General features: G+C 38.1%; 1 protein-coding gene across 2 annotated transcripts; it reads right to left on the reverse strand.

Annotated features, from left to right (window-relative positions):
* Positions 1-12909: 12909 nt before the first annotated feature.
* LOC124822694 (cysteine-rich receptor-like protein kinase 10) lies at positions 12910-21278 on the reverse strand. 2 transcript variants are annotated; one of them, XM_088092765.1, is made up of 7 exons: positions 20241-21278; positions 19988-20086; positions 19696-19898; positions 19398-19608; positions 13623-13860; positions 13332-13482; positions 12910-13242 (listed from the first exon to the last, which is right to left on the reverse strand). In XM_088092765.1, the coding sequence occupies exons 1-7, from the start codon at positions 21013-21015 to the stop codon at positions 12934-12936; spliced, it is 1986 nt and encodes a 661-aa protein (XP_087948891.1). In that variant the 5' UTR covers positions 21016-21278; the 3' UTR covers positions 12910-12933. The 2 variants fall into 2 exon arrangements, with proteins under 2 accessions (XP_087948891.1, XP_047150682.2); XM_047294726.2 differs by having other exon boundaries at positions 19696-19865; positions 19973-20086; positions 20241-21275.
* Positions 21279-27747: the final 6469 nt, after the last annotated feature.

Raw genomic sequence — 27747 nt, forward strand, 5'->3', positions numbered from 1 at the left:
TTCTCGGCATTGCAAACAAAATACGTCTTCTTGGCACTAGGATTCCTGATTCTCGAATTGTTCAAAAAATACTTGTAACAATTCCAAAAAGATATGAAGCCGCATTGACTTCCTTGGAGAACTCAAAAGATCTTTCTACTATTACCTTGGCAGAACTTTTGACCACACTTCAGGCTCTAGAACAAAGAAGACTCATGAGAGATGAAGATCATATTGAAGGGGCTTTGGTAGCTAAATTTCTAAAAACAAGGGTAAGTTAGGAAGTTTCAACCACAAAAATGATAGCAAATCCTCTCATCTTTTTCCATCTTGTCCTTTTTGTAAGAAAAACAATCATCCACATATAAAGTGTTGGTGGAGGCCAGATGTGAAATGCCATAAATGTGGACAATTAGGGCATGTGGAGAAAAGCTCCAAGTCATAGAAAACACAAGAGAATGTACAAGCTGCTATTGAAGAGAGTGAAGAAGAAGAACTTTTTAATGTTTCTTGCTTTGCTACTGCAACATGAACAGAAAGTTAGCTAATTGATAATGGTTGTACGAACCACATGACTTACGATCAAGAATTATTCAAAGATCTTGATGCAACATACAACACAAATGTTAGAATTGGAAATGGAGCAAAAAATAGCAGTGAAGGGCAAAGGAACCATCGCGATCGAAGGTTGCACAGGTTTGAAATTAATTACTGATGTTTTATATGTTCCTGAAATTAACCAAAACTTGTTGAGCGTTGGCCAACTTCTAGAGAAAGACTATAAAGTTCTATTTGAAGATAAAACCTGCATGATTAAAGATTCAGATAATAAAGAATTATTCAGAGTTCAAATGAAAGGCAAAAGCTTTGCATTGAATTTGATTAATGAAGAGCAGTTTGATGTGCACAAGGTTGAAGACAACATGCAAGTACAAGGGTTGCCTGAATTGGAAGAAAAATCACCCGTATGCGCAACTTTGCAATATGGAAAACAAACAAGGTTGTCTTTTCCAAAAGACAAATCTTGGAAAGCAACAAACTCCACACTATCTGAGTTCAACAACCATTTCTAAATCTCATCCCCAACTAACTGTATGGTCTACCATTCATCCACTGACACAACGAAAGATGAAGAAGGCAAATGATTCAAGTCAAAGGATAATTTAAATGTGTGAATAACTTCACTAGCCAATACCCCACCAGTGTGCCATCGCCGACACTCATCCACTAGTTCCCTATTTTCTGGTCCTGATATTGGTGTTACAAAAGAAAATGAACAAAACTGAAAAAGTTAACACGTAATTTGCATGTGGAAGAAGAAACATGAACCTTCCAAATCAGGATGGTGATGTCGTATTGGTTAGAATCGTAGGATGAAATGGGGGAAATGACAGCTCCAATGGCTATTCTATTGTTTGCTTGCACAAAACCAGCATAGAAAAGGTTATAGCATCTTGTTGCCTGATATGAATCACTCTGCATAATCCACAAAATCATCACCCTCACAAATATTTTTTGCATCTAAACATCATTATGATAAATCAGAATAGAAAATCTTTAGAGTGGTTAATAAAATGATTATAGTGTGATTAAGGGAGAGATGCTGATCGTCCAATAAGTGAATAATATTGGCCTGGTCAGTCGCAGAGATGCAAGCAAACGAACCATCAGAGTAGAACCTTGAACCTCGTCATCATAATCCTCTTGAATCAAAATCGCAGGCTGGTCAGTGATGTAATCCTACCCGACGTAGTCCTTGTTTAGTATTTTTACCTTTTATAGGTTAGCTTGTAAGGAGCATGGGTTACTATAAATACCCGTCTCCATCACTGTATCATTCACTTTTGAGCTTAATGAGAATTTGATTTTCTGACCTTCAGAAATAATTCTCTCTTGAAAGTCACATGCTAAAGAGTCCAAAGACTCCCTCTAGCCATCTTCCAAGCACACTCTCTCACTTCCATTTTCCCATTTCCACGGTGCTTCTCTCTCATCACACAACACCTCCATTGCTCCAATCCGCTTCAGTGGCGTCAGCGCCTTAGCCACGCGTCCTCCTTTGTCTCGCGTACAACATCACTACCTCTTCATTTCACTGCCACGAGGAATATTTCATTTCTCACCACTTCTCTCTCACAGAACCACGTCTCTCGTCCAATTCTCTCTCGAGAGCTCATCCTCGCGAGCCTTCTGCTTTCATCACAGTAAGCTTCAACACTCATATATTTTTCTCAGGTTTGCATTCTCTCTTTCCGCATCTCCTGACCACATCTAAACCTAGGGTTTCTTCATCATTTTGTCTTTTCCTGCCATTATCACCATTTGTTTTTGATTTCCACCAGCTAAACCCTCCTTTGCTCCGATCAAACCCTTTTCCACCATTCAATCTCCATTTATCACCGTTTAATCCGTCCAAATGGAGTCTATTCCCACTCCTAGGGTTTCATTCGTGCCTCTCGGTTTCCTTAGATTTCATTCGAGTCATTCTTCGATTTCGAGTTCCTCAACATTCCGCTGCATCCTTCTTCGTCAGAGAAGCTTCGAGGATATCAGGTTCGTGTTCGCATAGCCTCTATCATCATCACCTCGGACGTTCATCCATCAAGTGGTATCTAGAGCTTTGGTCGTCCACGCGTCAAAGGTAAGTATCGTGTTTCTGTTTCCTTCGTTGTTTGAGTTTTGTTTTCTTGATTCGGTCTTGTCTGAGTCATGTTTCGTTCATTTGATTCTGAGTCGTGTTTAATTTTGTTCATTCTCTGCGTTGTTTTATGATTCCTTTAATGTCTTGTGTTGTTTCGCTATTATGAGTTTCCTTCACTTATGCGTTGTTCATTACATCTCTCTATTGTCTTGATTTGTTATTCTGATTAGAGTTGTTGCGTTTCTTCTCTATTAGTGTATCGTGCATCTTCATTTAGTGAAATTTGTTTTCATGTGTTTAGGTTTCATAATTCTGATAAGGTTTCTTGATCTACGCTTATTATGCTTTGAATATTATTTTTCATCATTTTATTCGGTCCAATTGTCTTGTTTGAGTCATTTTTGTTTAAGCATCTTTTCCTGTATTGTTCTGTCATGTGAATTTGCTTCTACTGTTTTCAAATCTGGTTTAAACTAGTTTATCACTGTATCTGTGTAAACTGAATGTGTGAGCACTATCTGCACATTATATTGAGCTATGACAAATTCAATGAGAGCTCAAGTGCATGAGTGGTGACACCAATTTCAATTTCAAATTCTTGAGCAGTAGTTTAAATTTTGTTGTGTTCATTTGCAAGCAAGTGGTGATTTGAATCTGTGATTTAATGTCTAAGAAGAGCTAGTCCTTGATGCATACCATATAAGCAATGAAATGCTTCTGCAAAAAGCTTGGTAGCATCATTCGAAGACTCTCGTTGCACCAATTCTGCAGTTGACCGATCTGCATAATTCCTTGCTTGAGTCCTTTTCTGATTTTAAATCTGTTTGGCATTTAGATCATGGTTGAACATCTTCCATCCATTTCATAGTGTTTTGTTCAACTTTTGTTTGCTGTTTTTTAGTCCTGTGACTTGTTCACATGTTGTTTCAACATTTGAGTCAAACTTTGGTTGGTTGAGTTGCTTATTTTGAGTGAGTTGGTAGCTGAACAATTGCAATTTTTGAAAGACTTTGTTTCTGCATCTTTAAATTGTTTAAACCAGTTTTAATTCATGCTCTAAAATTGTTGATGCAAAAGTATGATGAGTTCTAGCTGCCATACATATTTACACTCTTGAGACCACCAAGTTTTGACCATTTTCCTTCACAAGTTGTTGCATAATTTTTGTGTGCTAAATTATGATTTCTGGAATCTTGTATCTGGATTGTAGCAACAGGTTTGACCATAAAAAAAAAATTGAGAACAATCAATAAAAATAGTCATTGAACAGTTTTAAAAACCAATTAGGTCAGTGTAGTCTAGTGTGTGTAATTTTTTTGAAATACCAAAATCAGAAATTGTTGTTAGAAACTGGATTTCTCTTAAACATTTCAGCAGCTTCTTGTTTGGTTTTATTTGCTTTTAAAATCTTTTCTAGAGCTATTGTTAGGTTCAGTTTGAGTGCTCACTTTGATCAAAAGCTTTGTTTCTTGCTTGTCATTGTTGAATGTTCTGGTTTTGTCTCAATGCATGTGTAAACTCTGATCTGCTGTTCCTAATTGAAGTTTTTGTTTGCTTTTGTAATCTAGTCTAGAGTTGATCTTGAGTCAGTTTCTCTATTGTGCTGTCAATTCCTTTGCTTTAGTGGCTGTCCTGTTCTGTTCTACCTGTCTGTCCATTACTTTGACCTTAGCCTAGCCATTCTTGATTGAGAAGCTTTTAAACTTTGGTTTTTGGAATTTGAAAAAAGGTTTGTGTGCTTCGTAGCATCTTAGGTGGTGGTGGTCTGAAAGACTTTCCAGCTCTGTACTGCCAAGGGAGAATCTCCCTTCCAAACCTTTCCATTTTGAGTGCTTTAAGCTTTCAAAGAGAAGCCTGAGTGTAGTGAGTTTAGTGTGGCTAACTTGGCCTAATTCCTTGGCACTTTGAAATAGAGAATTCATTGTTAATCTAACTGTTTGTGATTGTTCATTGTGCAGGGAAAAGGAGTTTGAGTGATCAAACTAGAGCAATTGTGATTGTTTTCATTTTAATCTGCTCTTGCATTCATTTTAGATTATAAACTGCTTGCTGAAATCATTGAGATATTATATGTCTAAATGTGAATGCTGATTTTGATTTGATAAGACCTATGGGAACTTGGTAGATGCATCAGGAATTGCAAATGCTGCTCTGAATTAGTTTTGAGCTTCTTCATTTATGCATCAACACTGTTTTAACTGCCAATTTCTGCATTGCATCATGTTAATCTTTCTCCATTGATTTGATTAGCTTGGGGTGGTTGTTTAATCAGTTGGACTAAGGATTGAAATCCATATATTTGAATCTGATGAAGATTGAGTACATTGGCCTATGAGTGCATATCAAAATTTCAATGTGATGATTTGAGAGCTTAAACAGCTGAGATTTATTTGTGCAGATTTCCATTCTGTTTAAATTCATTGTTTAATCTTAGCTGAATTTTCTGCATTACATCATATCATTTTTTGCCCATTGGCTTGATCAGGTTTTGATTAATTTGGAATGATTTTTTAATCAGTTTGGTTTCAGCCTTGAATTACACCCATTTGCATCTGGTTTAATATCTATGATTATGTGTATTTTGCTGGAATTGGTGTAATTTCTGTGTGCATATTTGAACTAAATCAGTGCAGGGAGAAAGTGTAGAATAGGTGTGTTGTTGTGTGCAGAGTTGATAAATATTTGGAGTCAAGAATTTTTAGCAGCAGCAGAATCTCAATAGAGTTTAGAGCAAGCTAGACCAACCATTTAATTAGGGGAGTTGTTTAACTTTCTTACCTCTGGATTGCTTAACTGTTTCTGTTTTAGCTGGAAATTGATAGCATTGATGGTTACTCTGCTGAATTGAGTGTGAATATTTGATTGTAGTTTGTCATTTTGGAGCAAAAGCAATTCTATTCGCTGCCAGGATTAACAAGTGTGCCGTGAAGGCCAGAGAATAAAAGGGAAGTTCTTACTCTTATATGTTTTCATTGTGCAATTTGTTCTAGCTAAGGGAATATTTGATTGCAGATCTGCATTTGCATTTGTAGGATTGAACTGATCAGGAGATTCAAGAGAGTTGATTCCAGCAACAACAAAGTTGAGCAACAAAGCTGAATGAAGTGGATCAGGACCATAGTAGCCTAGCATAGTTGTTTTCTTTTGTAATTGTTTTCTTCAATTTGTTTGTAATAGGCTTGTGTTAGCCTACTGTTAGCTTTAGCTTGTTTTGTAAAAAGGCCTTTTATAAAGTCCAAGTTCTTTGGAAGAGTCCTTGGTGCTCTTTCAAACTCTTGGCAACTTTACTTGCTTTAATTTAGCATAGCTAGACAAGTGAGTGTGTCTTGTTAGCCAAAGCTACAAGCCTCACCATAAGAGTAGACTTTAATATTGACTTGATTGGTGTATCTCGTAGGGGTCATTAGAGTCCGCTGGTTTCTTAAGTGTTTTGTTTGTTTGATTTTGTGTTCACGTTTAGGGGTGATTAGGCTAAAGGGGATTAAACTGTAAGTCTTTTCACATTAGAGTCCGAAGAGTCTAGTCTTTTAGTGTTTAATTGTTTGTGATTGTTTGAGTTGTGTACTTTGTTTCTAAAGGTGATTTTAGTTTAAGGGGTAATTAGTTAGTAGCCTAAGACATTTCTGGCAAGGCAAGACTTGGTACTTAAGCAGCTCTTTAGCTCACCTCTCTTACCTGGGACTTGTCTAAGTGAATGTTTTGAACCCTTTAGATTAAGAAAACTTTTAAAAACAAAGATGTCTTCTTATAGTTCATATAGGTCTTCTAGGTTAGATAAAGTTGATGAAATGTTTAAACAAGCTAGGAATCTTCCATCCTTTGGTAAAGACATAGGTGCATTAACATACCTAGCTTGGGAAAAATAAATTGATAAAATAAATCCTTGGTTTTATGGAGAAAGTGAATATTATGTCCTTAGCATATATCTCTCTAAGTTAGAAGAGCATGCAAGTGAGTGGTGGGATGAAAGACAATATCATGTTAGGAAAGGTAGAAAGTCCTCCATACATAATTGGCATGATTTAAAAGCATGCATGAGAAGAAAATTTGTGCCTTCAAGCATTAAAAGAAACCTAGAACTAATTAGGGATTGCATTGATGATGGAAAATTATTTCTTGAGCGTTTAAATGATCATGGGTTTCTTCGTAGAGAATTAGAATTTGGGGCAAGACTTAAAGAGCTCAAGAATAAGAAAAGAGAAAGAGAGATTGAGAGAAAGGAAGAGGAAGAAAGGAAAGAAGAAGAGAAGAGAGAGAGAAAAGAAAACAAGAAAAGAGAAAAGAGAAGAAGAGAGGAATTAAGAAGAGAAGAAGAGAGAAGAAGAGAAGAAGAGAAGAGAAAAGAAGAAGAAAGAAAAGAAAAAGAGAGAAAAGAAGAAAAGAGAGAAAGGCAAGAAAGAGAGAAGAAAGAGAAGGAGAAATTGTTGCTGATGACAAATTCTATTCTTTCCAAGACTATGGAACCTAAAAGGGAAGGTTTCCAAATCTTTACTTCTTTTCCAATCATGGTTTATTCTTCAAATATTGACTTCTCTTTCAAACCAATTGTCATTATATATTCTATAAAAACATTTTCAAAATATGACAATTCAAATCTTGAGTTATTCTTATCTTTAAGAAAACAATTAACTCAAGACAAAATTGAATTTGGACTTCTAAAATTTTCAAAGATTACATATCAAAGTATTAGAAGTTCTTATTCTCTTGTTTTTAAAGAAAATTTCTTTCTTGGATTGATATTAACTGAAGATATATTTGATGTGTATTGCAGATTCGTGTTTGATCCAGGAGGAAGAAAAATAGATCTAAAGTAATAAGGCCACTTCATGGCTCTGCTCCCAAGACTACGTGGAGCTTCTTCATAAGGCGATGCCAGATTTGAGGACGAATCTTTTTTTAAGAGGGAGGGTATGATGTAATCCTGCCCGACGTAGTCCTTGTTTAGTATTTTTACCTTTTATAGGTTAGCTTGTAAGGAGCATGGGTTACTATAAATACCCGTCTCCATCACTGTATCATTCACTTTTGAGCTTAATGAGAATTTGATTTTCTGACCTTCAGAAATAATTCTCTCTTGAAAGTCACATGCTAGAGAGTCCAAAGACTCCCTCTAGCCATCTTCCAAGCACACTCTCTCACTTCCATTTTCCCATTTCCACCGTGCTTCTCTCTCATCACACAACACCTCCATTGCTCCAATCCGCTTCAGTGGAGTCAGCGCCTTAGCCACGCGTCCTCCTTTGTCTCGCGTACAACATCACTACCTCTTCATTTCACTGCCACGAGGAATATTTCATTTCTCACCACTTCTCTCTCACAGAACCACGTCTCTCGTCCAATTCTCTCTCGAGAGCTCATCCTCGCGAGCCTTCTGCTTTCATCACAGTAAGCTTCAACACTCATATATTCTTCTCAGGTTTGCATTCTCTCTTTCCGCATCTCCTGACCACATCTAAACCTAGGGTTTCTTCATCATTTTGTCTTTTCCTGCCATTATCACCATTTGTTTTCGATTTCCACCGGCTAAACCCTCATTTGCTCCGATCAAACCCTTTTCCACCGTTCAATCTCCATTTATCACCGTTTAATCGGTCCAAATCGAGTCTATTCCCACTCCTAGGGTTTAATTCGTGCCTCTCGGTTTCCTTAGATTTCATTCGAGTCATTCTTCGATTTCGAGTTCCTCAACATTCCGCTGCATCCTTCTTCGTCAGAGAAGCTTCGAGGATATCAGGTTCGTGTTCGCACAGCCTCTATCATCATCACCTCGGACGTTCATCCATCAGTCAGTCTCCAAAAATCGCCAAGGGCAATAGCAGCGCGTTCTCATCGACGCTATCATCCTCAACGCCGAAGCGGAGCCGAACAGTCTCGTCGCAGCTTCATCCACTAGGGTTGAGGGCTCGAGAGCGGGCTGGACCGGGTGCTAGGCCAGCGGCTCCACCACTAGCGTGGGCCGCACCAGGTGGTCCACGAACAACACCAGATGATCTAAGAAACGAACAAAAAGGGAGAGAAAGGGGATAACATCTGAAGCAATGTAGATTTGAGAAAGGGGGTAAAACACTAAAATTGGGGATGGGGATCTCGATTAGAACCATAGGAGCTGTTATCGAGAAGCTGCTTCACTCCCAACGACCACCGCTTGGTCTTCACTACAGAGGCGACGCACTCGCAGGCGAGGTGGAAGTCACGCTCGCAGCCGTCGCACACGACGAGGTGGTGGTGGCTCCCGACGGCGGCGGGGCAGGGCTTAGAGCAGGCAGCACAAGGAGCGATATTGGAGCATAGAGATGAGAGAGAAACAAGAAAAAAAAGGAAATGAGAGATGAGAGAGGAAGAGGCTCTTGCACGAGAAGAATAGTGCATAAAATATCAAGGGATACTGACTCAGTTATCTTGTAATCGATGTCTAAAGTGTTCGAAAAAAATTCAAAATAAAATATTTAATGTGTGCAGGAGGACACGTAAGATTTTGCAGGCTTTTATGTCTCGGTTCTAAAGCAACCGAGGTAATAAAAACTTTTCTTGTTCAGTTCCCCTTGAACCGAGACCTATAAGGTCATTGAAATTACAAAAATGCCACCGCATTTTCTTATGCTTCAATTTTCTAAAAACCTTAACGTATTGTCCGCGTTAGAATCCTGGTTTTACACTGGTGCTTGCATTTGTAGTAAGGCTTGTCAAAGAATGGTGTAGTTGAATCAAACGTAATGATGTAGTGGAGTGTATGAATCAAACATTGACTAAAAGAGCCAAAAGTTTGTGTTTGTGGTCAAGCTTAGTAAAGCAGTTTTCGATAGAAGCAGTCACCACAACAACTTATTTAATTAATCAAGGTCCATCGGTACTATTGGAGCACAAAATAATAGAAGAGGTATGGAGTGGAAAAGATGTAAAATTCTCACATCTTAAAGCTTTTAGTTGTGTAGGATATGTGCTATCAAGGAAGGAATAAACTTAATCCTAAATCTAAGAAATGTTGCCTATAGTGAAAATGAGTTTGGCTACCATTTATGGGATAATGAAAACAAAAAGATTATTAACTAGAGATGAAATCTTCAATGAGAAAGTCATGTACAAGGACAAGGAAAACACATAAATTAAAACCTAGAAAAGACTGGACCAATGTATGTAGAGGTTGATGGTTTCCCAGAAACTCTTATAATTGATAGTCCTCGGCTAGAGGAATAATTGAAAATAATAATGACCAACATCTTGACACACCATGATGACATAAACCTTAGCCATAGTCAAACATACTTAATAAGAGTTAGAGTCATATGTGAATGGTTACCCAATCTCTTATCATCACGAGTGAGTTTTTAGTAAATTAGGTTTATTTGCTCAATGTTCAATTAAACCATGACATGAAATCCAAAATATCAGACTTTTAATTCGTAAAGGCATTTTGAAATTGGACAGAACCAAGCAAACAGAATGCGAGTAATGGGTACTTAATGAGTTTTATTTATACTAAACCCAAACATAACCTAACAATAGGATTTGTTAATGCTTATTTCAGAGTTTAATTATTGAAAAAAAAGATGAAATTCCTTGTTATAAACTTGAAAGAGGAGAAATTAACAAAGCTCTTTTAACTTGCATTAGTGGATACATTACTTTTGAGTAAGTTGTGCATTAGTGAAAAATTAAATAAAGAATGAAAAATGAAATTTATGAAAATTTTTTGAAACTAAACTTAAATTTTAAAAGTTTATTAATAATTTTGTTTCAATTTTATTTTATTTTGTTTATTTGAGTTTAATAATATTTAGTTTGATTTTAAATAAAGAAAAATAAGAATGAGTAGTTTGGTTTTCAATTTATTTAGACATAATATTATTCTATTTTATTAATATAAAATAATATAAATTATAAGTATTTTTATTTTGAGTGATTTGATATTTTGTTTTTAACTTTTATTATTCATATTTGATTCATTACTTATTTAAAAATTTTCCAAAAAAATTGTCCAATTCAATAAAAACCATCACAATGAATTCAATTTACCTTTAATTTCTATAGACGAGTCATATCAACTGGTGTGATGTCACTCTTTGCAATTGCATCACCGCCTTTCAAATTTCTTCGTTTTTTCTAGAATTTGGTTCTCTATGATAGTTGCTTTCTTCATCTTGGCTCACTTTTTCAAATGACTCTGGTATAACTTTTATTGGGAAACAAATCTAAAAGTCTTGGCGCACTTTTCAAATGATTCTGGTATCACTTTTGTTCGGAAACAAATCTAAAAGTTTGTGCATGCCCATAGGAAATAGGAGTCTCATTCTTTGAATAAAACAACTTCACACATTCATAGTCTCCTTTCTATTCTTATAACCCAAACAAGTATGAGTTGGTGTTGGCAGTCTCCTGTTTGGGAAAATGCTTGACAGAGCCATTGGAGCACAACGGCCACGGATTTGCCAAGAAAAAAAGGATACGGTGATGCTTATTACAAAATGTATGAAGTGAACTTTTCGTGCCTGAACATTGGGGGATATGCCACTCTTTATTAAAAAGAGCTTTTTATTCGAGTTAACTTGCCCTGTTGGTATTGTAAATATTTTCTTCTAAACATGCCACTCTTTGAACTAGTTTAATTACTCTGAAAGAAAATATTTGGGACGGGATTTCCTCCAACCACTTTTTCTCTGATATTAACAGCTCCACCAATTGAAGAATATCTTCTTCAGCGAGAGATTTTAAAACTGGGGGTCTATCCTTTAGCAATTTATACGCCATATTCTCTCTAATACAAACAAATGAGTATGTTAGTAACTCTTTAAAGTGGTACCTACATAATGATATCATATAATAAAATATCAAAATGGTCATAGAACTTATAGAAACAGCTACAGAAGGGAGGAAGGGAAAGCAAGGGATGACAGTCGAGGTGTTCGAGATGCGTAATGATAGTGAATTTTTGGAAACCCAATTTTTAAAATGTTTTTTATCAAATGCCACATATAATAATCTCTCAATGCCACATTTAAAAAATTGTCCACGTCAATATCACATGTCATAAAAAATTTAACCTCATTAAGCTAATTTAACGACAGAGACCCAATTAATTCAAATTAACACTTTTTAGAACTAAATTGGGAATTCTAATAAAACAGAGATCAAACTAGTAAAAGCACAAAATTAAAGGAATTTAAGATATTTTATTTTGTTATATAAAATAGAGATAAATTATACTTGTTTTTATATTTTGTTTTTAGATTTTATTATTTGTATTTAATCTAACATTCTATTTATATTTATTTAAAAGTTTTCAAAGTTTAATAAAAATCATCGCAATGAATCCAAGAGTCTTGTTATAGTGTGTGTCACGTTTGTAGACGAGCCACGTCAACTGGTGTGATGTCTTTGCTATTGCATCACCGCCTTTAACATTTCTTCGTTTTTCTAGAATTTGGTTCTCTCAATGGTAGTTGCTTTCTTCATCTTCTTGGCGCACTTTTCAAATGATTCTGGTATCACTTTTCTTTGGAAAAAAAGTCTAAAAGTCTTGGCTCACTTTTCAAATGATTCTGTATCACTTTTCTTCGGAAACTAATCTTAAAGTCTTGGCTCACTTTTCAAATGATTCTGGTTTCACTTTTCTTCTGAAACAAATCTAAAAGTTTGTGCATGCGGAAATAGGAGTCTAATTTTTTTGAATAAAAAAACTTCACACATTCTTAGTCTCCTTTTTGTTCTTATAACCCAAACAAGTATGAGTTGGTGTTGGCTGTCTCCTGTTTGTGAAAATGCTTGGGAGAGCCATTGGAGCACAATGACCATGGATTTGCAAAGAAAAACAGGATATGGCCCTCTTTATTAAGAGCTTTTTATTCGAGTTAACTTGCCTTGTTGGTATTATAAATATTTTCTTCTTAATACGTTATCATGGCATAACCTGTGAGTTTGAGGCTATTTTGTTCTCATCAGAATTTTTTCCTTCTCTCTTTCTAGGAACAAATATTGAGCTATGTTCATTACTGAGATATTTTTGGTTTCCACTTCCTACTTGAACATATATGGATATTTGTTTTTTAATTTTCCTCCAAGATTGCTATTTATCAAGTGTACATCAGCTTGCACATTAAAAGAGTACATTATTGATAATGGAACTGTGACATAGGGTGTAGGTGTGCATTCTGGCCAGCAAAAGAGTGGCAGGTTATGACTGGTGTAGGTGCGGTGGTGGAAAATTGTTACAGACCTTTGACTAGGGTGTCATGGTGGCGTGTTCGAGCTGACGACTTGTGAGTTGACACGCGATGTCTCATGAGGACAATAAATGAAGTCAAATACAAAAGTGTTCATTATCTCGGCATAGTAACAGAGGTTGTTACATCATTAATGGAAAGGTTCTTGGAACTGTTTGATGTAGAGAATTCCACTAAGGTCATTCTTCCAATCGAAAAGGGTGGATGCTTGGGTTTTGGAAGGACCATTCCCTCACTTGCCAACATCACAACAACATCAGACATGGTTGATCTATCTTTTGCATCTTCTTGAACACATAACAGACCAATCTGTATGCATCTCTCAACTTCACTTCCTACGAAGGATTTTTCCAGCGTTGGATCCATCATTTCCAAACATTTTCCTTCACACCATATTCTCCAAGCCTACAAGTATTTGTAGTTTGTTAATACTGTCAAGCATTAACTAGAATTGTTGAATAGTTTCTTGGCCATATAAAACTGAGGAGACTTACATACAACAGAAGGGTCGGACCATGCTCTGAGAGATAGAATCCCCTATTTTTTCTCCCACAAATGATTTCTAGGACGATAACCCCGAAGCTGAAAACATCAGATTTCACTGAAAACAATCCTTCCATAGCATACTCGGGAGCCATGTATCCACTAATGCAAATCAATGGAGCTTTATTATTTGTCATGTTAAGGTGCATGAAAGCAAAGAATTTCTTTTTTCTAAATGAAATGCTTAATAATTCCTCCGTAAACCTTATGGTTTAAGAAATGTTTAGTATGAGTAAACTCACTATGTGCCTATCACTCGTTTCGTATTTGCCTGGTTCTGTCCTTTTTCAAATGCTCTTGCCAATCCAAAATCTGATATTTTGGGATTCAATTCAGGGTCTAATAGAACATTGCTAGCTTTGAGATCTCTGTGAATTACTTTCAGTCGAGAGTCCTCATGAAGGTATAAAACACCTCTTGCTATTCCATTGATAATTCTTAATCTTAATTTCCAATCAAAATGCTTTTTTCTCTCATCATCTGACAACACAATAACAAAGAAGAAATTGAGCATCAAGACAGTATTTGAAGCAAAATCTATCAAATAGCAAATGGGTTTGGCCTTAACCTTGGAAAAGAATTACTGAGAATTATGTAGTGTTTATCCTTAAAGATGATCTAAACATGATTATTCATTGCATGTTATAACTTGAGTTTAATATCAGGCTATGAAAGTAGAACTGATAGGTTCCTAAATTGGGAACCTAATCAAAAACTCTCTTTCTCACCAAAAGACACAAGAAAGATAGGGAAAACTGAATATTATTCACAGAAAAAAACCAGAGGCTTAACCCTCTTCACAGGTCAGAAACTATCAACAAACAATTCAACAAAACATCCCCTTTTACCAACTAACATGCCTCTATTTATACCCCCTCTCCCGCCCACTTCTAACTATCATAGGCAGTTAGGCTATTACAGCTAATTACCCTTATTCCTATCGATACCCTCCCCTTGAAGACCAACCTTGTCCCCAAGGTTGAAATCGGGGTACTGCTCCCTGATAGTCATTTCATCTTCCCAGGTGGCCCCTTCCTGCCCTCCTTCTTGCTATTCTACCAGCAATTGTGGCACACTTTCCCCTTCTCCCTGCAACTGTCTTCTTCCTAAAATGTGCACTGGCCAGAATGAAAGCCCTTCTGTCTGCAAGTCCTGTGGCAATTCCTTTTCTACTCTTTGTTCTCCTATTGCCTTCTTCAATTGTGACACATGGAAGACGGGATGAATTCGTGTTGTCTCTGGCAACTGCAACTTACAAGCTGCCTCCCCTACCCTCTGAATAACCTGGAACGGCCCAAAATATCTGGCTGCCAACTTTGGGTGAAGCCTAGTTGGCATCGAGGATTGTCTATGGGGCCGTATCTTCAAATATACCCAATCCCCCACTTCTACATCTGCAGCCTTCCTCCTTTTATTAGCTTGTTGGACCATTAGTTCTTGTGCCCTCTTTAAATGAAACTTCAATTGTTTCAGGGCTTCATCCCAAGTTTGAAGCTCTTGACTCACTGCCTCCACCAATGATTCGCCAAGAATGAATCTATGCAAAGAGGGGGGCGTTCTCCCATACACGGCCTCAAAAGGGGTGCACCTTATAGCTCCTTGATAGCTTGTGTTGTACCAATATTCCGTCCACGACAAAACAGTCATCCATCCCCTTGGCTGCTCTGAATAGAAACACATGAGATAACCTTCTAAAACCCGATTCAGAACCTCCGTCTGTCTGTCCGTCTTAGGGTGGTACGCGGTGCTCATTTTTAACTGCATTCCCTGACTCTTGAACAACTCTTTCCAGAATATACTTAAGAACAATGGGTCCCTATCTGTCACGATGGACTGTGGAATCCCATGCAGCCTTACGATGTCTCTTATGAAGACTTCAACCACCGTTCTTGTTGAGTAGGGATACTTGAGCGGTCGGAAATGTGCATATTTGCTCAAGCGGTCTACCACCACCAAAATTGCATCATACCCCTTGGATCTGGGCAAACGAACTATGAAATTCATGCTTAACTCTTCCCACACTGCATTCGGAACAGGAAATGGCTGTAATAATCCCCGAGGTGAGGATGTTAGGTACTTGTGTTGCTGGCACATAAGACATTTATCCATAAATTTTATCACGTCTTTTTTTCATTCCGACCCAATATAATGATTGGGCTATCCTCCTGTATGTCCTATGTACTCCAGAATGGCCTCCCATTTGCGTTACGTGAAACTCCGCCATTAACTTGGGAAGCCAGGAAGACTTTGCTGACATTACCATCCTGCCTTTGTAGTGCAGCCTCTCGTGTTCCAGTGTGTAGGCAGGGTGGGAGTTTGGTCTTTTTTAATTTCTTTTATCACTTTCTGGAGTCCCGGATCCTCTTCAACTTCCTTTGTTATTTCTTCAAAGTCTTGCCAGTAGGGCCTGACCACCACACACAATTCCCTTTCCTCCCCGTTTTCGCCCTCGTCCCTCTTTGACAACGCATCAGAAGCTCTGTTAGCAATCCCTGTCTTGTACATGATCTCAAAAGCTTGGCTATCCAATTTTGCTGATTCTGAGTCGTAATTCGTTGTTCCAGCAGGTATTGTAAGCTCTTCTGATCAGTGTGGACTACAAACTTCTGCTCCAACAGATAGGGCCTCCAATGTTGTATGGCTAATATGAGAACCATCAGTTCTTTCTCGTAAATCAACTTGTTCAGTGTTCCTTCGGATAAAGCCTTACTGAAAAAGGCTATGGGTTTCTTTCCTTGCATCAAAACTGCACCCACGCCTTTGCCCGACGCGTCACATTCAATGTGGAAGGGTTGCTGAAAATCAGGTAAAGACAACACGGGGGCCGTTGTAATGGCTCTCTTCAAAGTTTGCCATGGCTCGTTTGCCCTCTCATTCCAGGCGAATCCCCCTTGCTTCAGCAGGTTCGTTAAAGGTCTGGCAATTTTGCCATAATCCTTTATGAACCTCCGATAGTACCCCGACAATCCCAAGAATTCCCCTTAAGCTCTTTACCGATTTTGGTCTCTCCCACTCCACGACGGCATTTATCTTCTCATCATCCATCTCCACGCCTCTATGCGAAATAATATGTCCCAAGTATTTAATTTGGGTTTTCTGAACTCGCACTTCCTTCGGTTAGCCACCCACTGATCTCGTTCCAAGGTTGAAAGGACGCTTCCGACGTGCTCGAGATGCTCCTTCCAAGTTCGACTGTAGACTAAGATGTCATCAAAGAAAACCAAAACGAACTTGCGTAAATAGGGTTAGAAAAGGTTGTTCATCGCACTCTAAAACGTCGCCGGCGCGTTGGTGAACCCGAAGGGCTTCACCATGAACTCGTAGTGCCCCTGGTGCGTTCAGAACGCAGTCTTCTCTATATCCTTCTCACCCATGCGAATCTGGTGGTACCCTGCCTTCAAGTCCACCTTAGAGAAGTAGGAAGCCCCTCCCAACTCGTCCAACAACTCCTCGATCACCGGTATGGGAAATTTGTCCGGCACCGTAGTTCAATTCAGTGCCCTATAGTCTATGCAGAAGCGCCAACTGGCGTCCTTCTTCTTCACCAAAATGACAGGACTCAAATAGGGGTTATGGCTTGGTCGGATCAGCCCTGAACGGAGCATCTCGACAACCTGTTGTTCTATTTCTGCTTTCATCACGTGTGGGTATTGGTAGGGCCTCACATTGATGGGATCTACCCCCTCTTTAAGCGGTATATAATGCACCATCCCTCTGCTAGGTGGCAGCCCCGTAAGATCCGAGAACACCACGTCATGCTGGCCCAACAACAACTCCATCTCTTGCTTTTGCTTGTCGGTGAGGCCCACAAAATTCTGAGTATTTTCCTTGCACTCTAGTGAGCCCAATTCCCATACCATAAGCGAAGCTTCTACTTTATCCATTTTTAATAAGACCCTAGGTCCCACCACTTTCCACTCCAACGTGGGATCCCTCTTCACTGTTATCTCCTTCTCTCCTTGTTTGTACACCATAGTCAACTTCCGCCAATCCACCGTCACCTTTCCTAGTTTCTCCAACCACTCCACCCCAAGGATTACTTCCACTCCTCCGAGTTCGAACATGTAAAATCTTTCGACAATTTTTTCATCTCCCAACTCCAAAGCCACCTGCTCACAACAACCACTGATTCTCTTCTTCTATCCGTCCCCCAGACTTACAATATAAGGTTGGGTCTCCACTACTGCCAACTCCAATTCCTCCACCACCCTTCGACTGATAAAATTGTGGGTCGCACCACTGTCAATCAAAACCAACACCTCTCGGCATCCAATTCGTCCCCGTAACTTCATCGTTTTGGGAGACGTTAGACCGCCGGCGGACAGTGTTGATAGCTCCATCGTGGCGATATTCTTCTCAGTTCCTGCCTCGCCTTCCGTCTCATCCTCCTCTTCCGCCAAGATTAGCATCCTTAAACCCCTTTGAGGGCAGCGATGGCCGGGGCTGAAAGGTCCACCACATTTGAAACATCTCCCCTCCTCTCTCCGTTTGACATACTCCGAGTATGGTAGATTGCGAACATTCCTCTCTCTCCCGTCGCTGTTAGCTCTCACGTTACTTCCCCCTTAGGTTGCGTCTTTCTTTACAGACTCTATACTCTCCGCCGGTCCTCCTCGCACCGTCGTATCGCGATTTGATTCCGCCCACACCACCGCTCCTGTCGTTTTTCCCCAAGAACTTTGATTCTTGGACACCCATCCACCTCCCGCCTTCGAAGACGAACATAACTTTTCCACATCGCGCGCAACTCACATTGCGGTCAATAGATCACGTGGGTCATGCGGCCTGACATGATCACTCACCTCTACCCGTAGGCCTCCCATGAAGTAACCCATAACCAGCTCCTCGGGTACCTTGGTCGTCTGCCCAACCAGTACTTCGAATTCGCGAATATACTCTTCCACCGACCCCGCCTGTTTTATGGTCGACAACCTCTCATAAATCGTCCCTCTTGTTCCTCCCTCGAATCGTATTCCCAAAGCCCTCTTCAATCCATCCCAAGAATGGTTCTTGGTTTTCTTCCGCAAAAAACGGAACCAACTTCGGCATAACCCTCCATACTAATAAAAGCCAATTGTAGCTTCTCCTCTTCAGCCACCCTCTGGACCTCGAAAAACTTCTCCGCTCTGCCTATCTAAATCCATGGTTCACCACCTTCAAACACGGGCTACTCGACCCGTTTCCTCCAATTAACCATTCCTTCTTGGTTACTTTCTCCTCTTCTTCCCCTATCGTCGTCGGGTCTGCCCCCATTATCATTCCCTGACGATTGGCTCTCATCCTGATGTTGGCCCCTGTGATTGTGGTTACGTTCTCCAAGCACCTTCAAGATTGCTTGGATGTCCTGTCGTATTACCGTCGTGTCTGCCTTCGTCTCGGCTATTGCAATCTCGACAGCCTCCAAGTGCCCTTCGACTGCCACCACTCTTCCCTCCATCATATGTGTGCTAACGTCTCCTTTACTAATGGGATCTGGCAGGTCAGACCAAGGTTCCTAAATTGGGAACCTAATCAAGAACTCTCTTTCTCACCAAAAGACACAAGAAATATAGGAAAAACTGAATATTATTCACAGTAGTGTATCTGTACAGAAAGAAACCAGAGGTTTAACCCCCTTCACAGGTCAAAACCTGTCAACAAACAATTCAACAAAACATCCCCTTTTACCAACTAACATGCCTCTATTTATACTCCTTCTCCCGCCCACTTCTAACTGTCATAGGCAGTTAGGCTATTACAGCTAATTACCCTTCTTCCTTCTCTCATAGACTAACCATTCCTTCTTATTCCTATCAAGAACAGAACGCTTCTATAGGTATTATTAATGTGTTTTGCTGTTCTTATTCTTTAAATAAAGAGTATCCCGTTTAGATCAAGTACTTTATAGTCCATAATTGAACAAATTCACTTGTTAATCCAGAGTAATTTTTTTAGACAAAATGTAAAGAAACAAGCAAACAATCGCAGAGAAAGCATTTGACTTTTCCTTAAAGGGTCAAAGCTGTGTAAGAACATACCGAACAGGTGATAGTCGAGGCTTTTATTAGGCAAATATTCATAAACTAGTATCTTTTCATTTTCCTCCAAGCAACATGCAAGAAGTCTCACAAGGTTGCGATGTTGCAGTTTAGCTATAAGCATTACTTCATTATCGAACTCCTCTGAGCCTTGAGCAGAAAATTGTGACAGCCTTTTAACTGCAATTTGTCTTCCATCAGGCAGAATTCCCTGACAAACATAGCGATCAATCAATAAAAGTATATTGAAAGATGATAAAAATAATAATCTATATCCAGAATTCGAAATCATTTAAACCTTGTACACTGGGCCAAATCCACCTTCCCCCAGTTTTGATACTTCAGAGAAGTTACCAGTACTTTGTAGAATTGTGATTAATGGGATAGTAGGAATGTCTGGATTCAGTGTGTCCTCAGTTTGAATATTGTGATATGATGATAGACGAATGGCACGAGCTATCAGACCATCTACATAGTCAAGTTTGCGAGTTATTATGTGAACTAAATAACCAGATTTGAGTATGGGATGGCAAGTAAGCCATAAAAAAAAGTCATGTATTGTTCAGGGAAATTACCTTTTCTAGTTCTACACCACCACCCATATACACTCAGACATAGTAAAGTTATTGCCCCTGTCACACTGAAGCTAATAATCAAGATTTTTGACCTGTTATTACCCTCTTGCTTAGCTGTAACAGTATAAAAGAAGAATAATTAATTTTCCAGAGAAATCAACTTCAATAAATAAACAAACAAGTATTACCTTTGTCACAGAAAGTCACTACTATTCCAAATTACAATACAACAAATGAAAAAAGTGTTACTGTAAGATCAATGAATCACCTAATTTCGGATTAGGCTCAGCAACTGAAGATGTTTGGTAGAACATATGATCATCATACTTTATCGCACAACTTCCAGTCCAAATCACCCATCCTAATTTCTGTTCACGACATTTGGCCACTTGGGCTAATATTGTCTCCAAACACTGTCTGCACCCTTCGTTTGTGAGATCTCTAGAACATTGCACCAAGCCATATCTTTTCTCTGTGGAACTCAAATTGAAGACATCCATATAAAACAACTGGTTAGTTTCCTTTGTTGCTTTTCTGATCAAACCTCTCACAAAATTATCACCTTTCTGAATATCTTCCCTGTTGGATATATTTTTCTCTCCAAGAACATGCCATGATATGTTTGTTAAAACAGTCCCATAAAAGCTCTCATTGGAGTACCTTAGAACACAAAAATCATACCAAACCATAGCAGAGACCCTGTTGGGGCAGTGCTGAGGGGCTTCCTTGGCAGCAATAGAGACACAGAATTGACAAAAGTATCCAACCACATCACCACGGCAATCATAGAGGCCATACACAGGACTGGTTTTACCTATTCTTTTGTAGTTATAACCTTTGCTTGTCGCTGCGTCTGAAGATGCCCATCTGAGCATGCCATCAAGATTTGTTTGGTATACACTGCTGAGGGGTTCTTGGGTTGTGTTTTGGCAATTACTTGCCAGAAAACTCGGTGTTTGTGCCTTCGTAACATGTGGTCTGAAACTCAGCAGTAAGAAGAAACCATAGCATATTGATCTCAGCAGTAGATTTTTTCCCACCATAACTCTGTAGTTGCCTTAATTATTTGATCAGATAATGATTATACCAAAAATCAAAAACATTATGCCAACAAATGCATTTGATTATACTTGTATATTCGGATCAAAAGGTATACTATTTCCACCTTGTGTCAACATATATCTCTGCAAGTCCTATTTTCAATTATGTCGAAATTTTCTCTGAAGGAACACTGTTTTAATTTTTTTTTCAAACCGTTTACTATTTTTAATATGGTATACTTTTCCAAGTCAAAATTTGAATTTTAAACTTCACGTGGTAAGAATATGTCAAAAAAAAAAGAAAAAATCAAAGGCAACCGAATTCTGAACTATTTTTAATTTTGAAAATTTTGAAAACACCGAAAATTATGAAAAGTTTAAAAAATTAAAATTATAATAGTAAAAATAAATAATGTTTTAAGCATTACTAATATTTGAAATTTATTTTTTAATAATTTAAATTAATTGCTAAATTTAGTAAATATATATTTTGCTAAAAAATGTTAAATAGTTTATAATTAAAAATTAAAATATTGATTTAAACCTGAGGGTCATTACTATGAATATTATAATCTCGAATTTTTTTTTTGTGTTTAACTGATAAATCATTGTCTTTTTAATGATGTATCATCAGACATATTCTATAGTTAAGGAAGATAAATAGCCTCCCATAACTCTATATAAACTTATGCATGCACATGAGAAACAACACTGAAATACATACTAATATTTTGATACTCAGAACTTCTTGATTCATTATTGGCTTAAGTGTGGGTGCACAGCCGAGTGGTTAGGCATCGCGGTTAACCCATTGAAGAGCCTGACTGAAGGACTTAATTACTAAAAAACTTGGTCGAAGGGTCTAAAGAGCACGACTAAACAACCCATGTATTAAAGAGATCAGCCAACAACCAAGCGAGATAAGAGATTGACCTCAAGGCTAGATTATTTGGAAAATTGGATGGATTAGTCATTAAGTGAGGATGTCCGTGAGGATGTCCTTGAGGACAATATACTTGCAAAACGTGGCTGAACAGTTAAATGATATGAAAACTCGCCCTCTATGCCAATCCACATGCTAAACGAAGTCAACTCGAGCCTAACTAAAAACCTAATATAAAACTCAAACACCAAACAAAACTCCCGAGACTAAAAAGACCAGGCGTCACAACCCATGAGAGGCTCATTATTATAATTATTATAGTCTCGACAATTTATCCTGTGTTTAATAGATTGTCCCAACCAGAATCACGACGGGACAACGATTAAAAAAAAAATGAGGTTTTGGAAAAGAGATTTGGAGACGACTATAATTTATTCTGGAAAACTACGGAAAAATCATAAAAGGATAAGGCATGGTCTAGGAAAAACCAGATTCTGGGTTCGGGAGTCGGTTACGCGTAGGGAATGTATTAACACCCTACAACGCCTGCCCAAAGGCAATACCTTTAATTACATACGCGAAAATGATGTGACTTTCAAAATGTTTAACTATCCCCTAAAATAAAACTTTAAAGAAACAAAATATATTTTTTAGTTTTTTGGGCCCGACAAAGATTGACCTTGCTCCTACGTATTCTCATTCAGGAAATCAGGGTTACGTAGTTCTTTTGAAACTATTTGAGAAGTTTGTTTGGAAATTGTTTGAAAATTTGTTTTGAAATGATTTTGGATTTTTGGGAAGTGAATCTGACAAGGATTAGCCTTGTTCCTATGTATCTCCACTTTTGATGGAGAATCAAGGATCACATAGTTCTGGCTGAGAGATTGTTTGTTGTTTTGAAAATGTGGATGTTTTTAGTTTTTGAAGGTTTTTTCATTTTTGGTATTTTTTATAAAAGAAAGAGAAAAAGGTTTTTAGCACAAGGACGATGCGAGTGATCACACGTGTGCTTAACCTTTAGAACATATTTTTGGTATTTTTCTATAAAAGAAAGAGGAAATGTTTTCAGCACAAGGACGATGCGAGCGATCACATACACTAGTATAGTCAGGAGAAATGACAGCGATTGTTTTTTCTTATAGGCAGCGGTTCTCAAACCGAGGCATATTCAGGCGAGGCAAAAAGTGTAATACTTTTGGCCTCGGGTGTGAACCGAGGCATAAAGGGAGAGGATTTGGCATCGGTTCAGGGGAACCGAGGCCGTAGAGTTTTTGGTTTTTTTATTTTTTTTTGTAGGACTATATGCCTCGGTTCAGGGGAACCGAGGCCATATTTGAAACCCTACTGCCTTGGTTGTAGCTTGAACCGAGGCAGTAGATCCCTTTATTTTTCTCATCCGCAAGACTTTCTACTTCTGGTGTGGTTATAACCGAGACCAAAATGCTTTTCTACCTTGGTTTTGACTTGAACCGAGGCATATATCTTTTTTTTTAAAAAAATGAGGTCTGTTTCTGCAACATTCCCAACAACAGAAACATACCTGCATATATATTTATAGCCAGAACAGTTCAGAATAATCCAGAAACGTATATTTTGAATGAAAATTATAATAAAACATAAATACATTCAATTGAATCATAAATCAACTTCTTAGAAGCATAAATCAATCCAATGTAATCATAAATCAAGTTTGAAGCATAAATTAATGTAATGTACAAAGTTAAACGAATAATAATGTAGAAAAGCATCAAACAACTTAGAAACATAAACTTAGAACTTACTATATCCTAATATCTACTACATACTATTATATAAATGAATTACATATTTAGCTAGTGCTTTCCTCACAAGTTGAAGTGACTTCTCTGGAATTGGAGCAGTCCTATTGAATCTCTGCATAAAATACAATGATTTCAATTAGTGTATTTGAAATCTAAACTATAGGGAACATAAAATTCAAACCTAAATAATATCGTTTCCCATCCACTTGTGTAATGTGCACGAATAATGGTCATCATCCAAAACATGACGTAGTAACCACATTCATATGACCCCGTTTGTCTATTACACTAAAATATATCATCATAATTATAAAATGTTAAGTAACATCATTTGAATGGAACCAAATGTAACAAAGTATGGACTAAAATACCAAACCTTAAGGGCAACCCATGCAAGCTTTTTAGCTGTAGCAGTAGATCTCCCAGATAACATCATATGTGTTGCAAGGGAACTATTAAGAAAATTCATTTAACATATATTTATATAACAAAAAAGTCGAAACATCGAGATTCTTACCAATCTACTACATGTCTAAGAGGGATAGGAGGAAACTTCTACAATGAACAAAACTAGACAGCAGTGTTCTCCAGTATGGAGATCACAAGTAGCTGCCATTGACACCTGAAATTGGTAATAACTTATGAATCATATACCAAAATTAATAAATGAATGTGTTGAAGTTAACAAACTTCACTTACCCATGTATATAAGGGAGAAAATATATCTCCTTCCTCATTCCAAAGCAGGTGGTGATGTATGTTTGGATATCATCAAATTTATTTCTTTCATGAGTCATAGAGGGGTCAACGAACCCATATACATCGTTGAACCCTTCTTGTTACTAACATCAAACATATACCTAAAATGAAGAAATAATCTGATATAAGTAAGTTGATAAAATAGAATTATATAAAACAATTTTCATAAACTTACATAATCCACAGCTGAATGAGTGTAATATTAATTTATTCTCTACCCGACGCAAGCTCCCTAGCATCTTGATGATGCAAGTACAATGGGATCTGAGGTTTTCTTCCAAATGTAGTAGAATCCCAGTGTACATTCATCGGCACATCTGAAATGATTTTAGCAAGCTCGTCTAACGCACCAAGAGGGTCATCCTCAGATAAATGATTCTTCTTCGGTGTAGGACTTCCCTCTTGACCTATCTGCTGTTAAATGCAAAAATGGTTACGTTATAACGTCAATTAGAAGTAAATATTAAAATTGAGAAGTATATAGTACGAGTGTTTACCGGGGATTAGATACATCACCAACCAAATGTCTAGGCCAGGCGACAAAGGACTTAAATGCTTCTTCCACAGTGAAGAACTCATCTGTAGGGACAAGAAGAACGACATCCGCTATGACAACTTCATCCACCGTGACCTTGAACTCATCTTGTGAAAGATGTACACCATGCACTAAGTGGCTGTCTCATAAACTGTACCACGAGCCACTAGCATTGTCCCAGTATCTGAAAGAATATATAACTGACATGGACGAGTTTCATCCATGTCGTCCCCTGGGGCACCGGTAGCTGAACAACTTCCTTTACCGCTTCTACTTGTCAAATTAAATGTTAGGCTATGCAAAAAGTAAATTAGTAACCAAAAATAAATAAGTTTACCTGTAGGGGGCACAACATGTTCCGCTACAGGAGATGGCGGAGGACGATTGCCATAATCCTCATAATGCTGCTAGAACTGGCGCGCAACCATTTCAGCAACTTCATCATACAACTTTGCTCGAACCTTCTTTGTGATCTCCTGCGTCATCTCTTTTCTTATGTCCTCCTTCATCTTTTCGTATGAATATGGACGCGAGGAAGACCCAAAAAACTGTCGTATGCCTATGCCAGTCCCAGCACCACACACCCGTCCTGGGTGCTCAGGTCGTCAAATAGCTGTGGCAAGAATATCCTGACGACCTTCTTGTGTGAATTAACCTTGGGAGCTCTGCTCAACCAAGGAGTCCTGTCACATAAAAAAAGTTCAAAATCATTAGAAAGATCTATGTAATATATATAACAAAATTAATGTAAAAATATAAGAAATGACATCTTGCAATTCTTTCAGATATTTCTTTGGCAGACTCGGAAGTGTAGGAGCCCGATGGTCTTATACGGGTTAACTTCCACTTCTCGTGCCGAGTTGGTGGTGAAGGAGGAGGAGGAGGGTCACCACCCTCAGAAAGTAGAAGTCTACTATCTGACTTCTGCTTCATTATTTTTTCTTCAAGCTTCCTATATCCATCACGAGACAGTAGGTGTGGATTTTTATTCTGAGCGCTTATTCCCTGTGCTTTTGACCTTTTTTCCTGTGACAAAATGAAACAATTGTCATAGTAGAGAATTATGAATGATGATTTGAATGATTTTACTACACTTACCTGCCACGCCTCGGATGAACGAAGCTCTACAAACTAACGCCATGTTTCTTCGTCAATTGATGAATATTTGGAACATGGATTTTCATTGCTTTTTGGTCCAAATATATATCTAGACGTCAATTTTGTCTTAAACCCTCGAAATCTTTCTGCAATTGCAGATAAACACGTATTCCTTAAGTTCTCGACATTTGGCATATCAAATGTTATCTGCAACAAAGAAAGTAATAACCTTATATCAATACAGATTTATCAATATAATGAATATAGAATTTGGAGCAATATTGGTTAACTTACCAATAGATCTTGCCAGATGAGATTCCGATCAGCCTCAGAAACATAGTCAAGGGATGGAGTAAGTATAGAGATACGATCACGTACTAGTACTCCAAGGTAAGACCTAAATACATCTGCTTTTGGGCCAGATGCAACTCCAGTGACCACGTCAATAATGACAGGTGTCCTCTCACCTGCATTTCTTCTAAGTATAAGTTGTCGTAACCTCGTTGCTACTCTCGTCCGTTTAGAAGTGGTGGGGACTTCATCGCCTGACGAATGAGGTGACTTAGCCATATATCTGTCACAATAAATAAGATGAAAGATAAATAAAACACTTATAAAATAACATATATTATAAAATAACAAAAGCCATAAATATTTACACAAACATGAAATTCATACATAATCATATGGATTGGTCATATTGATAACAGTTGAAAAACTGTTATTTTCATGCTTAAAGTTGATACTAAAAGCAACCTTTAGACTTAGAAACTAGCTTGAAATCATGCCTTTTGTTTATATTTTCAGAAATAAGAGAGCTGGACAGGTTTATGCTTGATTTAAGTGTTTTTGTGCAGGTTTTGAGGTGAATTTGGTGAAAGAAGTGAAGAATAAGAGAGAGGACATTAGAAAAGACAAGAAAGAGTGCAAAAAGGAGAAGTCGAAGGCACCGCTCAGCGGCAAACTACCGCTGAGCGGCACTCAAGAGGTGACGTTGGAACCGCTGAGGGGCAAAATGGCCGCTGAAGGGAAGAAAGAAGACGCGCAATCACCGCTGAGCGGCACTTTTTGGGCTTGGACTTTTGTAATCTTTTGTAACTCTAGATTAGTATATAAGGGCTTGCACGTCCTATAGTTAGGCATCTTTGGCAGAAACGAGGCAAACACTCTCTTTTTCACCCCTTTGAAGGAGGATCTTGGATGCTCAGGCTACCTCTTCACCTTTATTGGGTTTATTCTTTCATACTTTCATTGTAATTCATCTAGGTTCACCATGAATATGGTGAACTAAACCTTGTATGTTTGTTGGGGAGTCAAAGTAATCTCTTGAAGCTCTCATATATGGATTTGTTGAGTACATCTTTGAATTAAGACATATGCTTTCTTTCATCATTAGTTAGGGTTTTTCCTCTTTGATTAATGCTTGCATTGTTTAACTCATTCTAATGCATGATCATTGGTTTTGTTGATACGGACACGTACGGGGAAATCTAGATCCGGGGAATTTCTCCCAATATTATACTGACAATATTATATTGGTTGCCTTTAAGCTCCTGCGCAAAATAAACTAATCATTAGGAATGCTAGGAATTGTATGAACTATTTGATTAGGGAGAAGCCATCTAGAATGGTACTTTAGAGAGTGGCATTAACAATGATGATTTGAATGTTGAATTCCT

The sequence above is a fragment of the Vigna umbellata genome, chromosome 6 (genome assembly GCF_029865625.1).
Source record: "Vigna umbellata cultivar VRB3 chromosome 6, Vumbellata_1.0, whole genome shotgun sequence".
Lineage (NCBI taxonomy): Eukaryota > Viridiplantae > Streptophyta > Magnoliopsida > Fabales > Fabaceae > Vigna > Vigna umbellata.

Bases quoted from the DNA above. Each gene is read 5' to 3' on its own strand.
- LOC124822694 (XM_088092765.1), bottom strand. From the start codon at position 21,015: ATGGTGGGAAAAAATCTACTGCTGAGATCAATATGCTATGGTTTCTTC. The intron at 19,899-19,987 runs GTAGAACTAGAA...CTGGTTATTTAG, and splicing joins GAGTGTATATGGGTGGTGGT to TTCACATAATAACTCGCAAA. The intron at 13,483-13,622 runs GTGAGTTTACTC...GATTTGCATTAG, and splicing joins AAACGAGTGATAGGCACATA to TGGATACATGGCTCCCGAGT.